At 49.7% G+C, this 17,514-nt stretch overlaps 1 protein-coding gene across 7 annotated transcripts in view; it reads right to left on the bottom strand.

The window, feature by feature from the left end:
* Positions 1 to 17,514, bottom strand: part of fubp3 (far upstream element (FUSE) binding protein 3) — a 117,409-nt gene that overhangs the window by 68,979 nt on the left and 30,916 nt on the right. For all 7 annotated transcript variants that reach the window (XM_085965451.1, XM_085965450.1, XM_085965453.1 and 4 more), the window contains exon 2: positions 1,850 to 1,955. In XM_085965451.1, coding sequence (XP_085821577.1) covers positions 1,850 to 1,955 — 106 coding nt within the window. The remainder of the gene's footprint in view (positions 1 to 1,849; positions 1,956 to 17,514) is intronic.

Below are 17,514 nucleotides of genomic sequence, written 5' to 3'. Positions count from 1 at the left end.
AAACTTTATCTTGCTGCTCGGCTATGAGAAAATACTCTTACTTCTGAATGTTAAATTAAACATGCAAATACATTCGTTCTCCTTTTTTGTCCTCTTCTGTGTGCCTCTTGATTTAGCAATGCCATCCAAAAACAAAACGGGGGCAGAGGTTACAGCCTGAGATTGTTGAACTCAATGTCGAGTCCCGACGGCTGTAAAGTGCCTATGCTGCCTGACCTGCGCGTACTTCCAGCATTTTCTGTTTTTATTTCAGATTTCCAGCATCTGCCGTATTTTGCATTTGCAAATTTGGAATTGATGGGGAATTGACAAGTCCAACTTCAGCATTTAGATCACTCATTAGCGAATGTTATTTCCAGAGACTGCCAACCAGATGAAGAGTAACTGTGTGGCACACCATGCTGCCTGATGCACATGCTGCACAGGGATTTCCCCCACCAGTTATCAGGTCAAAATGTGCACCCCATTTGCCCTTTAACTGAAAAATGGAGGAGCAGCTTGCAGATACCAATTTTTGAAATAAGGAGTGCAGCGAAGGTTCACCAGACTGATTCCTGGGATGGCAGGACTGTCGTACGAGGAGAGATTGGGTCGACTAGGCCTGTATTCACTGGAGTTTAGAAGAATGAGAGGGGATCTCATTGAAACGTATAAAATTCTGACAGGGCTCGACAGACTGGATGCAGAGAGGATGTTTCCCCTGGCTGGGGGGTCTAGAACGAGGGGTCAGCGTCTCAGGATACGGGGTAGGACATTTAAGACTGAGGTGAGGAGAAATTTCTTTACAGAGGGTGGTGAACCTGTGGAATTCTCTACCCCAGAGGGCTGTGGATGCTCCGTCGTTGAGTATATTCAAGAGAGATCGATAGATTTTTGGGCACTAAGGGAATCAAGGGATATGGGGATAGTGCGGGGAAGTGGAGTTGAGGTAGAAGATCAGCCATGATCTTACTGAATGGTGGAGCAAGCTCGAAGGGCCTACTCCTGCTCCTATTTATGTTCTTATGAAATGCAGAAAAAGAAACTGGTGGATTGAGAAACTTTAAAGGTTTTTTTTTTGGTTTATGTTGTTCATGAAGGCAACAGCATTAGGGGTCATGAGGGGACTGCACAGTCTATTTTGTTCTAAGCTTGACTAACAATGAAAGCCTATCCATTCAAATTAATTCATTAATGATTGGATTTGATTGCAGCTTTACCGCCCTCTTACTACTGGGTCAGCCATTGGCAAGTGGAGGTCAAGTATACGAGGAAGGACCAATAAATTGAGAGGAGAGCAAGATGGGCAGGAAGAGGTCATCTACCACCGCTGGTAGTCTCGCTCTCCCCCCACATCGCCATGTTCCATTGTAAAAGTCTGTTCCACAGGGAACTCAACACAGCTTTTCTGGGCTCATGGTGCGACGGGGTTGTGGTGGGAGGGGAAGGATACTGTCTCCTTTTCCTTTGTCCATTAAGGCCGAGCATCACCTTGGCGGAGTTGACCGATAAGTGACTTGTCTGCTCCAGTACATCTCAAACCAGCTGTTAAGCAGTGCACAATTGTTGAGCCTTGTCGGAGTTACACCACTATGGGAAGTGCCTGGCCTCCTTGCAGTACCTCATAGAAGCTTGAGGGTCACACCAACCCATCAAGAATCATGAGTGTAAACAGGGGTCCTATTACTCGGGACCAGTGTACCAGAGAGCCAATGTTCCGTGCCATGTTTGTTCTGGTAAGATTTTAAATCTCGTTATAAATATGACTAGCAAAGATTATGCAAATATAGTCAGCACAAAAGACCTCAAATCATGTAGCTAAATTGAGAAACAAGAAAAAAATGCCATCAAGTTTGGACAGCTGGCTTACCCCCATCATCCAGTGTCCGTTTCTGAGTCCCATAGCCGTAGACTGCAGGATCTACCACAGGAGTAGAATTGTTCAGATGTGACCCGGCATCTATTTTAGCAGCAATCTTCAACAGGGGAGGGGAAAAAAAAAACAGAAGCACGTTAACATTTTAAAATCAAGTGCAACATTTGAAACCTTTTACACCTGAATATTTTGCTTTATAACTCGAGTTAGCGTTAATACTAGATGGTACCATTCCGGATAATGTGGCTTTAAATGTCCTGATGGAGAAGATTCCATCGGTGCAACTTCGACTTATAATAAGAGCACCTTTGCTATAACAAGATGCCACAAGGTGGCCCACAGTCAGAGTCAGATACGAGTAGGAGCGAGGGTGGAATTGGAGAAGATGGCTGATTAGGTAAATTTTAATGAGGCTTTTGAAATGGAGGTCGAAGCGAGGCAGAAGTGTATGGGGAGCGAGTTCCAAAGTGTAGGGGCAGGGTGGCTGAAGACTTGTCCCCGATGGTGAAGTGCAAGGAGAGAGGAACACAGTGGATCAGAGTTGAAGCAAGTGTGGAAACAGGGACATAGGGCTGAGGAGGTTGCAGAGTTAGTGAGGAGTGAGGCCGTGGAAAGATTTGTAGACAAGGAGAAGAATTTTAAAGTTGATGTGCTATGGTATGGAGAGCTAGCAACAATCGGCAAGGATAGAGGTGGTTGGACAGGACCGAATGTGGACTATGAAGTTCTACAAGACATTGCTACTAAATTATGCCAGTGCCTAATGATGCTAAGTAATGGTGTGCTTTCCTCACCTTTGGTCCTCCAAAACTGGTTCAGTACCAGTTTAGCACACCATTCCTGCACAGCATCAGTTGGTAAGCAAATCAGTGTAGCTGCTGCAAGATTCCAGGTATCATTATTTTGTCACAGTGCGTGGACAGCACAAGGACAACAACTTGTATTTACATAGCACCTTTAAGGTAGTAAAACACCCCATGGTGCTTCACAGGAGCTTTAACAAAATTTGACACTCAGCCATATAAGGAACTATTAGGGCAGGTGGTTAAAGGGATAGGTTTTAAGGAGCGCCTTAAATGAGGAGAGAGAGGTAGCGAGGCAAAGAGGTTTAGGGAGGGAATTCCTTGGGAGCTGAAGGCACGGCCACCAATGGTGGAGCGATTAAAATCGGGGAGTCTCAAGAGGCCAGAATTAGAGGAGCACAGATATATCTGAGGATTGTGGGACTGGAGGAGGTTACAGAGATAGAGAGGGGCGAGGCCATGGAGGGATTTGAAAACAAGGATGGGAATTTTAATCGAGGCGCTGCTTAACCGGGAGCCAATGCAGGTCAGCGAGCACAGGGGGTGATGGGTGAATAGGACTTGGTGCAAGTTAGGACACGGGCAGCTGAGCTTTGGATCACCTCAAGTTTACGTAGGGTAGAATGTGGGAGGCCGGCCGGGAGTGCATTGGAATAGTCAAGTCTAGAGGTAACAAAGGCATGGATGAGGGTTTCAGCAGCGGATGAGCTGAGTATTGTGAAATTACAAATGCAATTGTGAAAGGAAGTACAGGTAGACTATCCTTTATCCGAAAACCTTGGGACCAGCCGTGTTTCGGTTTTCGGAAAATTTCGGATTTCAGAAGGTATTTTATAAGACTGGGAAATTTGTCGGGGGTGGGGGTCGGGGTCGGCGGGGGTCGGGGGTGTCGGCGGGGGGGTCGGGAGAAAAGAATATCGGACGGGCCGCTGCAGCTATCGGACGGGCCGCTGTATTGTTGGGTTCACTCTCCCGGTACCTCCTTCACACTGCCCGGCTCGGCCTGCAATCTCCTACCCAGGAGGGAACTCTGTGACCCTCTGCCCTGCTCAGCGTAAGTCATGCGCCACTCTGGTCATGTCGTGCGCACGACTTACGCTGAACGAAAAAACTTTCGGTTTTTAGAGGTTTTCGGAAGTTCGGATAAAGGATAGTCTACCTGTATAAACAAAGCACCCGACAGGCCCCAGGAGCAATTTCAAATGGAACGGCCACAAGCAGCAAGATCCAATGTTTTGACAAAACTGTCAAGTAATACAAGTTTTTTTTTAAAAATACACCGAGGATCTGTGTTCTTTTTTGGGGCGGGGAGGAAGGTAGGAGGAGCGCAGGAGGTGCATGCAGCAGGCCTTCAAAGCTTTGAATGCTTGTGCACTCAAACCGTAGGGAGCATGAACTCTGCCAAGTGTATTCCACGGCCAAAGTTAAGGACGAGTTCAATGAAAGCCCAGATTTCCAAGTGGTGAGCAACATCATTTTTCTAGCACTGGTGTGTGGTTCTGACCGACTCCATAGCATTATATGAATCTGGGACAGCGCTTATTTAGTCAGGACTACTGGTGTAAATCAAGTGCGGGATTCCACAAAATATGAAAATTAAACTAAAATCAACAATGGAATATTCAAGAACTTAATGCAATCAGAAGTGAGAAAATAGAATTGCACTACCATAAGGGAGGGCAGCGAAACCACAAGCAACACTATGAAATACACGGGAAAGGACATCATAATGCAGACCAAAGAGAGGGGCGGGTGAAGTCGGGACAGGGGGCAATATGGAGAGAAGGCATTTCAGATGGGCTTGCTAAATAAAAAAAGGACACGCGTGTGAGGCATAATGATCTTTTCCAGTGTCTAAAAATTATGACCCGAAATATGCTGGAGAATGTGGAATTCTAAGGGAGTAATTGACGTGGACATGTCCCACCCTCTATACAATAAATGCTGATTAAATCGATTGCACTTGGTCCTAGGGTAAGTATTTTAAGAGATTTTATATCACACTACGCAACTACAAGCTTGCAAGTCTCGGTCGGTTACTGGCAAAGGAGACACATTATGCAAACATGGAGGGGCACTGATCCCTGAATGCCAGCCAGATTTGGCTGAACACATGGTATTTGAAGCTCTGTCTGACAAATGAGTTCTTTTTGCCATTGTGTTTGGGAACACTGATTCATATCTGGCTACAATTCCAGAATAACTGGCTGGAAGATACTAACACCACACTGATTGATTACGTACAATGTATCGAACTTTTTGGCAGTTTTCTCTCATCTCCCACCCCTGAAAAAGTGTTAGGTTATTGTTTCCACTTCTAATGGGAAGTACCTTGGCCAAGCATCCATTAATTATGTGCAGGCCTGGGCAGTGACCATATTGGGGGGGGGGGGGGGGTTTGGCACATCAAGGTTAAGCCCACTCCAGTCCTCACCAGGTGCGCACATGTACATTTCCTAGGAAGGGGTCACTGAATAGCGATCAGATGCAGCGAGTCTGCCCGATTTTCCAGTCACTAGCGCAAGTGTCCCCTATTGTTACCCTGGCTGAAATTAGTTAATTCAGCACAAAGAATTGAAGCTGTGGCTTTCTGGCCACATTGGTTTTACCAACTGAGTCACTGGAGGAGTATGTCTATTATGGAAGCTTTTTACTGAAATCTTAGCTAAAGTTAAAACAATATTGTATTTTTAACTTCACTAATTCCCAGACTATCTTGTACGCACCAGGCAATACAATCCTTTCTAACCAACACAAAAATTAACGGTGACCCAGATTATTCAACGTGCACACACAAAGCCACATTAATTTGCCTTAAATTCTGGACTATCTGCTGAACCAGAACACAATAAAATATACCTTATATAAAATATGCTCCAAACAGTTACAGTAATTGAAAGCTCTGCAAACCATTGGTTCGGCTAACGTACTAACGGACTGTTATGAAGCAGTTAAACAAAAAGGTACCCCCTCACTGACTGTCGGTCACTAAGGAAGGGGTCCCTGACACTACCGCCCAGGCAACAATAGCAGCGGTTTAAAGAAGTCATTTGACTATTAGCCTGCGACAACCAATACCACCAAAAACAGATTAAGTGGTCATTCATTCTATTGCTGTTTGTGGGATCTTAACTTGTACAACATGGCTGCTGTATTTGCTATACATTTCAACGTAATTAGCTTTGTGGACTGCTTTGGAACATTTAAGATGTGATAAGGCGCTGTATAAATACAAGTCTTTCTCCACTAACTCAATGATCGTAATAAACTTGTACGATACTCTTAATTCATAACCAAATTACTCCCACGAGTGACAGACTTGTAACCATACTATTATACAGCTCAAAACATACTCCTTCAGACACAACCCAAGTTTGGAAAAGCAAAATCTGTAATTGTAATGCTGGATGCTTTTCACTATTCCCCAAATAGACACATTATGGAGTTCCACCTTGGCTCAATCAGGCACTCTTGCCCGAGTCAGGAGGTTGTGGATTCAAGCTCCACTGTCGAATTGAACACACAATCCATAATGACATTTCAGTGCAGTACGGAGGGAGTGCAGCACGGAGGGAGTGCAGCATTATCCGAGGAGCTGTCATTTGGATACGTTAAACCGAGGTACTATTCAAACAAGAGCCAGGAGCAACGTTCCCTCTAAGCTGCGCGGCTGCACAGCTATATAATTGCAAAATACTGCGGATGCTGGAAATCTGAAATAACAACAGAAAATGCTGGAAATACTCAGCAGGCCAGGCAGCATCCGTGGAGAGAGAAGTAGAGTTAACATTAACTCCGTCTCTCTCTCCACGGATGCTGCCTGGCCTGCTGAGTATTTCCAGCATTTTCTGTTGTTATTGCGGCTGCACAGCTGTCTGCCGGTCCCGCACAGCCCAGGTCCAGCTTTTTTTAAACGTGAAATTTTGCGCATGCGTGAAACTTTGAATGGTCCGTGCTGCCCGTTAAAGGGACCGCGCACAGAAATTAAAATGAGGGGAAACATTGGCCAGGAGTTCTCCTGGTATTGTGGCCTCAAAACACTAAAAATACAGACTGTCTGGTCTGGTCATACAATCATTTGCGGTTTGTGGGGCCTTGCTGTGCACAAAGTGGCTGCCACGATTGCCTACAAAACAATGACTACACTTCAAAAGCAATCCATTGTTTGGAAAGCACTTAAGGACAGTATCAATACAAGCTTGCTCTTTCACACACCCACCACTGCACATCACTGAAATCCTAACCACCGCAGTGGCAAACCTGGGAACAGATCTCAGTTTCTCAATTAACCAGCGAACACAAGAGGTTGCCAAGTAGATGCTATTTCTTTCTGCGGCAACAGGTTTTCTTGTAGGGACATTGTGGAAGCTCAGTGCAAAAACAAACACAAGCTCGGCTTGCCTTCTTGCTCGTCACAGAGAAAGCATTACACAGCACAGTTGTAACTGAACTCTGCCAACTGCTGAAGAAACACCACTGGTATCACACACTAGTCCGACCATCAGCTGATGCAATCCGAGCAACAGTTTACTCGCTTCTAAAGGAACCCAGTTTGGGGCGCTGAGAACTTTTGAAGGATTTAACTCCCCCCCCCCCCCATCTTTTTGCTACTCTCTCCTGAAGGTGCTGAATATGGTTTCACAGTCACTGGAAGCCAGCTGGTCCATCAGTCAAGTGCTCATTCTCCACATACAAACCAAGACAGCAAGCGTCGCAGGTTATTTGACTAGGGAGGACATTGCAGCTGAACCGAATCATACCACTCAGCCTCCACACGTGTATTTTCTAGCCAGGCTCACTGAATCAGCCACCAGAACTGGGTCATTTTCCCCTGCCTAGCACAGAAGCTAACTGTTATACCTGTCTGTATGCGTATGTGTATTCCACTAGGTACAGGTCTGGACATGCCTCGGCTGACTCCTCCCACTATTCCAGGTATATAAGTGACTACCTCCCAGTCCCTTAGTATTCTGGACGGGTCGACCACTCGAGACTAGACCTTCATTCTTTAGTTAATAAAAGCCTGGTTGTTACTCGCCTAACCTCAGTCTTTCGAGTAATTGATGGCACATCAATTTTATTAACTAAATTTTTTATAATGGAGAAGATCCTCACACCAGCATGCCTGGACCTGGACAGTCGGGAAGCAGACGCTTCCACCAAGTTTGCTCACTGGCTCATGTGCTTCGAGGCATTCCTGACTGCCTCCACTGCGGTCGTAACGGATGCGAACAAACTGTCTGTCCTGATCTCCAAGGTGAACCACCGAGTGTACTCAGTCATCCGGGACGCGACCTCGTACACAGCCGCCCTCCAGCCCCTCAAGACCCAGTACACGCGCCCTGTGAACGAAGTTTACGCCAGGCACCTCCTGGGGAGTCGCAAGCAACAGCCTGGGGAATCGACTGAGGAATACCTCCAAGCACTGTCCGTGCTTGGCCGGGCCTGTGGGTGTAAGGCGGTAACGCCCACTAAGTACACGGAGGAACTGATCCGGGATGCCTTCGCAGCGGGCCACAGGTCCAACTACACCCGACAGCGACTGCTGGAGCAGAGTGACCTCACCCTCGACAAAGCCTCCGAAATCGCACTAACGCTGGACGCAGCCTACCGGGGCATGGATGCCTACTCCTCTGCACCGTGGACAACGACAACCTGGGACACGGTAGGACAGCCCCATAGCACCGTGCCACCCCAGCCACGGCCCAACCACCGCAGCAGTGTCCCAAAGCCAGACAGCAGTATCCCAAGGCCAGAAATGCTACTTCTGTGGCCAGGCCAAACACCCCAGAGCGCGCTGCCCGGCGAAGAATGCGACCTGCTCGGGCTGCGGGAAAAAGGGACACTACGCTAGCGTCTGCAAGGCCAAAGCCACCCCGAACGCCAGCAGCGCCGCGTGTGGGCCGTGCGAGCCGCCATCTTGGGCCCCCAACAGCGCCGCGTGTGGGCCGCCATCTTGGGCCTCCCCAGCCATGTGCGAACCACCGCAGCAGCAGCCATCTTGGACGACTCCAGCCACATGGGAATCATGGACGCCGCCATCTTGGACACCAGCCGGGACGCAGCAAGCCGCCAAACCCCCCCCATCTGATACCCGCAGCGACACACCGACCCCTACGCTGGCCTCAACGAGACCGCACCAACTAGCTCGGTCCAAAATGGACGTTAAGGTAAACGGCCATGCAATAAACTGCCTTTTTGACTCCGGGAGCACAGAGAGCTTCATCCAGCCCGACACGGTGCGGCGTTGCTCTCTCCCAGTCCTGCCTGCGCACCAGCGGATTTCTATGGCCGCCGAGTCCCAGTCAACGGACATCGGCGGCTACTGCGTGGTGACACTAGTAGTAGACGGGACTGTGTTCAATAATTTTAAACTCCTGGTCCTGCCCCAACTTTGCGCTGCCGTTCTACTGGGGTTGGATTTCCAGTGCCACCTCAAAAGCGTTACGATGGCGTACGGTGGCCCCCTCCCCCCACTCACAGTCCGCAGCCAGCAGCCTCCAAATTGCCCACCGCACACCAGATGCAACCTCTCCACACTCAGAGTCCCATCCCCCCCACTGTTTGCTAACCTCACCCCCAACTGTAAGCCCATCGCCACAAAGAGCAGGCGATACTGTGCCGGGGACAGGGTTTTCATCAAAACCGAAGTGGAGCGGCTCCTGAAGGAGGGGGTTATTGAGGGCAGCTCCAGCCCCTGGTGAGCCCAGGTTGTGGTCGTTAAGACCGGCGAGAAACAACGCCTGGTCATCGACTACAGCCAAACAATAAACCGCTACACCCTGCTGGGCGCCTACCCACTCCCCCGCATAGCTGACATGGTCAACCAGATCGCGCAGTACCACGTCTTTTCGGCCATTGACCTGAAATCAGCGTACCACCAGCTACCCATCCGCCCCGAAGACCGCCAGTATACTGCTTTTGAGGCAAACGGCCGCCTCTATCACTTCCTTAGGGTTCCCTTTGGCGTTACCAACGGGGTCTCCGCCTTCCAAAGGGAGATGGACCGGATGGTCGATCAAAACGCGCTGCAGGCCACTTTCCCTTACCTAGACAATGTGGCCATCTGCGGCCATGACTTGCAGGACCATGACACAAACCTCGAGAAATTCCTCCGCACCGCCCAACTCCTGAACCTGACATATAACAAGGAGAAGTGCGTATTCCGCACAGACCGCCTCGCCATCCTTGGCTGTGTTGTGGAACACGGGGTCATCGGTCCCGACCCGGACCGGATGCGTCCCCTTATGGAACTCCCACTGCCCCACAGCTCTGAAGAGGTGCCTAGGGTTTTTTTCCTACTACGCCCAGTGGGTCCCCTACTATGCAGACAAAGCCCGTCCGCTGATCAAATCCACCTCTTTTCCCCTGATGGCAGAGGCCCGCTCGGCCTTCCACCGTATCAAGGAGGACATTGCCAAAGCCACCATGCACACAGTGGACGAATCCATCCCCTTCCAGGTGGAAAGCAATGCGTCCGACTTCGCTCTGGCCGCCACCCTTAATCAGGCGGGGAGACCTGTGGCATTCTTCTCACGAACCCTCCAGGGCCCGGAGACCAGACACTCCGCGGTCGAGAAGGAGGCCCAGGCTATTGTGGAGGCTGTGCGTCATTGGAGGCACTACCTGGTCGGAAAACGATTTACCCTGCTCACTGACCAGCGTTCAGTTGCTTTTATGTTCAACAACAAGCAGAGGGGCAAAATCAAAAATGACAAGATCTTGAGGTGGAGAATCGAACTTTCCACCTACAATTACGAGATCTTGTACCGGCCTGGGAAGCTCAATGAACCCCCAGATGCCCTATCACGTGGCACCTGCGCCAGCGCGCAGATCGATAGGCTGAGGGCCCTCCACAATGACCTCTGCCACCCGGGGGTCACCAGGTTCTTCCACTTCATCAAGGCCCGCAACCTGCCTTACTCCATTGAGGAGGTCAGGACCATGACCAAGAACTGCCAAGTCTGCGCTGAGTGCAAACCACACTTTTATAGACCAGACAGAGCCCACCTGATAAAAGCCACTCGCCCTTTCGAACGCCTGAGCATCGATTTTAAAGGGCCTCTCCCCTCCTCCGACCGCAATGTGTACTTCCTCAACATCATTGACGAGTACTCCCGTTTCCCGTTCGCTATCCCCTGCCCGGACATGACCAGTGCCACGGTCATTAAATGTCTGAACAGCCTCTTCACCCTGTTCGGTTTCCCCAGCTATATCCATAGCGACCGGGGCTCATCGTTTGAGCGACGAACTCCGCCAGTACCTGCTCGCTAGGGGTATAGCCACAAGCAGGACCACCAGTTACAACCCCCGGGGGAACGGACAGGTGGAAAGAGAGAATGCAACAGTTTGGAAGGCCGCCCTACTAGCCTTAAAGTCTAGGGGCCGTCCGACCTCCCGCTGGCAGGAGGTGCTCCCCGATGCGCTCCACTCGATTCGGTCACTGCTCTGCACTGCCACCAATGCCACCCCTCACGAGAAAATGTTTGTCTTCCCAAGGAAGTCCACATCGGGGACAGCGTTACCGCCATGGCAGACGTCCCCAGGGCCGGTACTACTGAGAAGACACGTGAGGACCAATAAAACGGACCCCCTGGTCGAGAGGGTCGACCTCCTCCACGCCAAACCCCAGTACGCTTACATTGTCCTCCCGCCCGTCTGGGTACGCAGAGTCTCCATACGAGACCTCGCACCCTCGGGGACCGCTGTAACCCACTACCCATTACCACCCCCACCCCCACCCACGACACCCTCGGGGACCGCTGTAACCCACTACCCATTACCACCCCCTCCCCACGACCAGATATCCAACCCCAGCAGCCGGCTCGCCTTGGACCGTCACCCACGAGGACTACACTCCAGTGCCCCAGCCTACACGGGACGCGACGCCAGAAGCTCCACCACCCCTGCCGTCGCCACGTCGATCACAGCGGCAGGCAAGACCTCCGGAGAGACTCCAATACACGAACTTTTAAATACACTTCACCCCACCGGACTCATTTTTAAACAAGGGGTGAATGTGGTAAACCACTGTTATACCTGTCTGTATGTGTATGTGTATTCCACTAGGTACAGGTCTGGACATGCCTCGGCTGACTCCTCCCACTATTCCAAGTATATAAGTGACTACCTCCCAGTCCCTTAGTATTCTGGACGGGTCGACCACTCGAGACTAGACCTTCATTCTTTAGTTAATAAAAGCCTGGTTGTTACTCGCCTAACCTCAGTCTTTTGAGTAATTGATGGTGCACCAGGGGCGCTGAGAACTTTTGAAGGATTTAACCCCCCCCCCCCCCCCCCCCATCTTTTTGCTACTCTCTCCTGAAGGTGCTGACTAATGCTGAATATGGTTTCACAGTCACTGGAAGCCAGCTGGTCCATCAGTCAAGTGCTCATTCTCCACATACAAACCAAGACAGCAAGCGTCGCAGGTTATTCGACTAGGGAGGACATTGCAGCTGAACCGAATCATACCACTCAGCCTCCACACGTGTATTTTCTAGCCAGGCTCACTGAATCAGCCACCAGAACTGGGTCATTTTCCCCTGCCTAGCACAGAAGCTAACTGTAGCAGCTAACTATTGTCATAATTTTTTTTTAATATAAATATATAAATCAGTGAAGGTTGCACAAAACTCACTAAAAGACAATATACTCAGGAATACTTCCAGAAGAATTTCTCCTTCCGAGTCAGAAGGTTGTGGGTTCAAGTCCCACTCCAGAGACTTGAGCACAAAAATCTAGGCTGACACTCCAGTGCAGTGCTGAGGGAGTGCTGCTCTGTCGGAGGTGCCATCTTTCGGATGAGACGTAAACTGAGGCCCCCGTCTTCCCTCTCAGGTGGACATAAAAGATCCCACGGCCACTATTTCGAAGAGGAGCAGGGGAGTTATCCTCGGTGTCCTGGCCAATATTTATCCCTCAATCAACATCACTAAAAACAGATTATCTGATCATTATCACATTGCTGTTTGTGGGAGTTTGCTGTGTGCAAATTGGCTGCCACGTTTCCTACATTACACTTAAAAAAGTACTTAATTGGCTGTAAAACGCTTTGGGCCATCCGGTGGCTGTGAAAGGTGCTATAGAATTGCTACTGAATCCTAGTTGAGATGAGCTAGCACATGGAAATGTATCTGTTTATAGGTTAGTTGGCATAGCAGGATACAGTGACAAGGGCAACAAGTTTCCTTTCTGGGAGCAGAAAGAGAGTGAAATTGTACAGTATTTAAATAGGCAAAGTTACAGATTTCATATAGCCAAATATTTGCTCCAATGCTATCCAATGAGGCAGGTGTGTAGGCATTGCACGATGGTACACATGGGCTTGGCTGCGAGGCCCTTCAAGGTTGAAGAGCCTGCCAGCACATGCTGTCTTGGTTCACATGCAAACAGTTTGAAGTTCTGCATTTAAAGAGAGCTCCAAATGACAGCACTAGGAGGCAGTTCTTCACATCGTAATGTGTTAAGTTTAGCAACTGTGCAGACCTTTTGGATCGATGCAGCCATGAACCGACAGCACACCAGAATGACTGTACTAGACCTAGACAGCTGCTAAGCAAGCATCTATTCTTTAGTGAATGTGAGTTTAAATATTCAAGGAATGTGGAATTAGGGCTGGTGTGCACACACATTGTAACCATATGGAAAGCAAATGTCTTGGAGAGGAATCCCCAACGGTATGCATCTATATTAGCAAATATTTTCTAATACAAGGCATTCAATTTTACAAAAGTTTTTTTTTATAGCTACACAATACAGTTCTTTTCATGATCATAAATCAAGGACAACCCACAAATTCTGCAGCCACAAAAACAGAAACTCTACCCACCCTCCACCACCAACCCCCGCCCCCCCCCTCCCAAATCATTATATTGGACCAGTATGCAGTAGATATGCTACATACCAGGGAGCTATTTTGAGACAGTAGACTGATTTTGGGATTCTGTTAGTTATAAACTAGTTGGTGTGTTATGCCACATATCTAGATTGCTACACTCAATCACAATCTTAACATTTACAAAGATCTCACAGACGACAGAGGCCATTTATTTGGCCCACCCAGCTCATCTGACCACAGAAAACTACATGTCCCTTGCGCTTTGGTGACCAGAACGGAACAGAGCACCCAAGCTGCAGCCTAATTAAATACAAGATTCTGCAGCTCTGGCATGGAAATCGCAGACTTATAACTTATTCTTTGGGCAATATAGCTCAGAAATCTGCTCTGTGATAACTGAACATGGTGTGGAGATGCCGGTGTTGGACTGGGGTGCACAAATGTAAGAAATCACACAACACCAGGTTATAGTCCAACAGCTTTATTTAAAGTCACAAGCTTTCGGAGCGCTGCTCCTTCGTCAGGTGAAGCGGAGAGATGCATAAAAACACAGCTTATATAGTCAGAGAATAATGTCAGATGTTTACAGGTAATCTTTCTAACTGCCATTTATCACACCTCGGCAGAGAGATAATCACAGCAATCAAAGGTGTAAATGGTGTCCAAACAGGTCAGTCAGGAAAACATTACATCAAAGAACAATGAGGTGGGGTCAAATGTTGCAGATGCTGGGGTCTGTATGAAAAACAAAAAAAGACAAGAAACATTTTTTTTTTTGCTGGAAATCACAGCAGGTCCGGCCGCATCTGTGTGGAGAGAACAAGCCAACGACGACTCGAGTCTGGATGACCCTACGTCAGGTGGGGTTACATGTAGCGTGACATGAATCCAAGATCCCGGTTCAGGCCATCCTCATGGGTGCGGAACTTGGCTATCAGTTTCTGCTCGATGATTTTGCGTTGTCGTGTCTCTCAAAGGCCGCCTTGGAGAATGCTTACCCGAAGATCGGAGGCTGAATGTCCTTGACTGCTGAAGTGTTCCCCGACTGGGAGGGAACACTCCTGCCTGGCGATTGTTGCGCGGTGTCCGTTCATCCGTTGTCGCAGTGTCTGCATGGTCTCGCCGATGTACCATGCTCCGGGGCATCCTTTCCTGCAACGTATGAGGTAGACAACGTTGGCCGAGTCACATGAGTATGTACCATGTACCTGGTGGGTGGTGTCCTCACGTGTGATGATGGTATCTGTGTTGATGATCTGGCATGTCTTGCAGAGGTTGCTGTGGCAGGGTTGTGTGGTGTCGTGGTCGCTGTTCTCCTGAAAGCTGGGTAATTTGCTGCGAACGATGGTCTGTTTGAGGTTAGGCGGCTGTTTGAAGGCGAGTAGTGGAGGCGTGGGGATGCAAGAAAGCAGACAAGATCCCGAAAGGACTACAGATCACGAACCCACTCAAGTCGACCTACAACACAGACTATGCTGAGAGACTCTGCCGTCGTACCTCTCGCACACTCCTGAACCATCTCCTACACCAGCTCTACAGCAGACGCCGCAACCTCGAAACCAAGATGGAGTCCATGTTCTCAGCCTGTGCTCAGGACACAGCAGACCAGCTACGAGATACCGCCAAACAGACGAGGCAACGGAACTACGCTGCCTACATGCACACCAAGAACAGGAAGCTTGAGAAACTCGGCATCACCAGCAGCAGCAACCAAGCCTCTCCTGGTACCACGGTTGAAACCACAGGGAAGTCCATCGTCAACCTGTCCGACCACACCCTTCAACCAGACGAAATTGAAGTTCTCAGCCGAGGGCTCAATTTCTGCCCCACCACCAAAATGGACCCCATCGGTCTCGCGGCAGACACAGAGGAATTCATCAGGAGAATGAGGCTCCGGGAATTCTTCCACAAATCCCAAGATGTCAGCAGCGAACCCAATGAGACAATCAATGATCCGGACCAGCAGACAGAGGGATCCGCAGTGCAGCAACCAAAGAGGAGTCAAATTGGACCCCTCCGGAGGGTCGCTGCCCTAAGCTTGACATGTATGCTCAAGCTGTCAGGAGATGCATCAACGCCAGATTCATCAGCCGCACTCACATGACAGTCCAGAATGTCACCCGAGCACAACGCAACGCCATCCACACTCTCAAGACCAACCGCAACATCGTCATCAAACCAGCAGACAAAGGAGGAGCCATCGTCATACAGAACAGAACAGACTATTGCAAAGAAGCATACCGACAACTGGACAACCAGGAACACTACAGACAGTTACCTGCAGATCCGACCAAAGAACACACCCGCCAACTCAACAGACTGATCAAGACCTTCGATCCAGACCTTCAAAGCATCCTACGCGCTCTCATCCCACGTACTCCCCGCGTGGGAGACTTCTACTGTCTCCCAAAGATACACAAAGCCAACACACCCGGACGTCCTATCGTATCAGGCAACGGAACCCTGTGTGAGAACCTCTCTGGATACGTTGAGGGCATCCTGAAACCCATCGTACAGGGAACCCCCAGCTTCTGTCGTGACACTACAGACTTCTTACAGAAACTCAGCACCCACGGACCAGTCGAACCAGGAACACTCCTCGCCACGATGGACGTCTCAGCACTCTACACCAGTATCCCCCACGATGACGGCATCGCTGCGACAGCCTCAGCACTCAACACCAACAACAGCCAATCTCCAGACGCCATCCTACAACTCATCCGCTTCATCCTTGACCACAATGTCTTCACCTTCGACAACCAGTTCTTTACCCAAACACACGGAACAGCCATGGGGACCAAATTCGCACCCCAATACGCCAACATCTTCATGCACAAGTTCGAGCAAGACTTCTTCGCTGCACAGGACCTCCAACCAACGCTATACACCAGATACATCGACATTTTCTTCCTATGGACCCACGGCAAAGAATCACTGAAAAGACTACACGATATCAACAAGTTCCATCCCACCATCAAACTCACCATGGACTACTCCTCAGAATCGGTTTCATTCTTGGACACACGAATCTCCATCAAAGACGGACACCTCAGCACTTCACTCTACCGCAAGCCCACGGACAACCTCACGATGCTCCACGTCTCCAGCTTCCACCCTAACCACGCTAAAGAAGCCATCCCCTATGGACAAGCCCTGCGAATACACAGGATCTGCTCAGACGAGGAGGAACGCGATGGACACCTACAGACGCTGAAAGACGCCCTCGTAAGAACGGGATATGGCGTTCGACTCGTCGATCGACAGTTCCGACGGGCCACAGTGAAAAGTCGCATAGACCTCCTCAGAAGACAAACACTGGACACAACCAACAGAGTACCCTTCGTCGTCCAGTACTTCCCCGGAGCGGAGAAACTACGCCATGTTCTTCGCAGCCTTCAACATGTCATCGATGATGACGAACACCTCGCTAAGGCCATCCCCACGCCTCCACTACTCGCCTTCAAACAGCCGCCTAACCTCAAACAGACCATCGTCGCAGCAAATTACCCAGCTTTCAGGAGAACAGCGACCACGACACCACCCTGCCACAGCAACCTCTGCAAGACATGCCAGATCATCAACACAGATACCATCATCACACGTGAGGACACCACCCACCAGGTACATGGTACATACTCGTGACTCGGCCAACGTTGTCTACCTCATACGTTGCAGGAAAGGATGCCCCGGAGCATGGTACATCGGCGAGACCATGCAGACACTGCGACAACGGATGAACGGACACCGCGCAACAATCGTCAGGCAGGAGTGTTCCCTCCCAGTCGGGGAACACTTCAGCAGTCAAGGACATTCAGCCTCCGATCTTCGGGTAAGCATTCTCCAAGGCGGCCTTCGAGACACACGACAACGCAAAATCATCGAGCAGAAACTGATAGCCAAGTTCCGCAGCCAAGTTCCGCACCCACGAGGACGGCCTGAACCGGGATTCATGTCACGCTACATGTAACCCCGCCTGACGTAGGGTCATCCAGACTCGAGTCGTCGTTGGCTTGTTC

Source organism: Somniosus microcephalus, chromosome 23 (assembly GCF_052327205.1).
Source record: "Somniosus microcephalus isolate GS21.2 chromosome 23, FLI_Smic_1.0, whole genome shotgun sequence".
NCBI classification, from domain to species: domain Eukaryota; kingdom Metazoa; phylum Chordata; class Chondrichthyes; order Squaliformes; family Somniosidae; genus Somniosus; species Somniosus microcephalus.
Note: the sequence above shows the minus strand (reverse complement) of the source record. Positions and strands in the feature narration are given on the sequence as shown.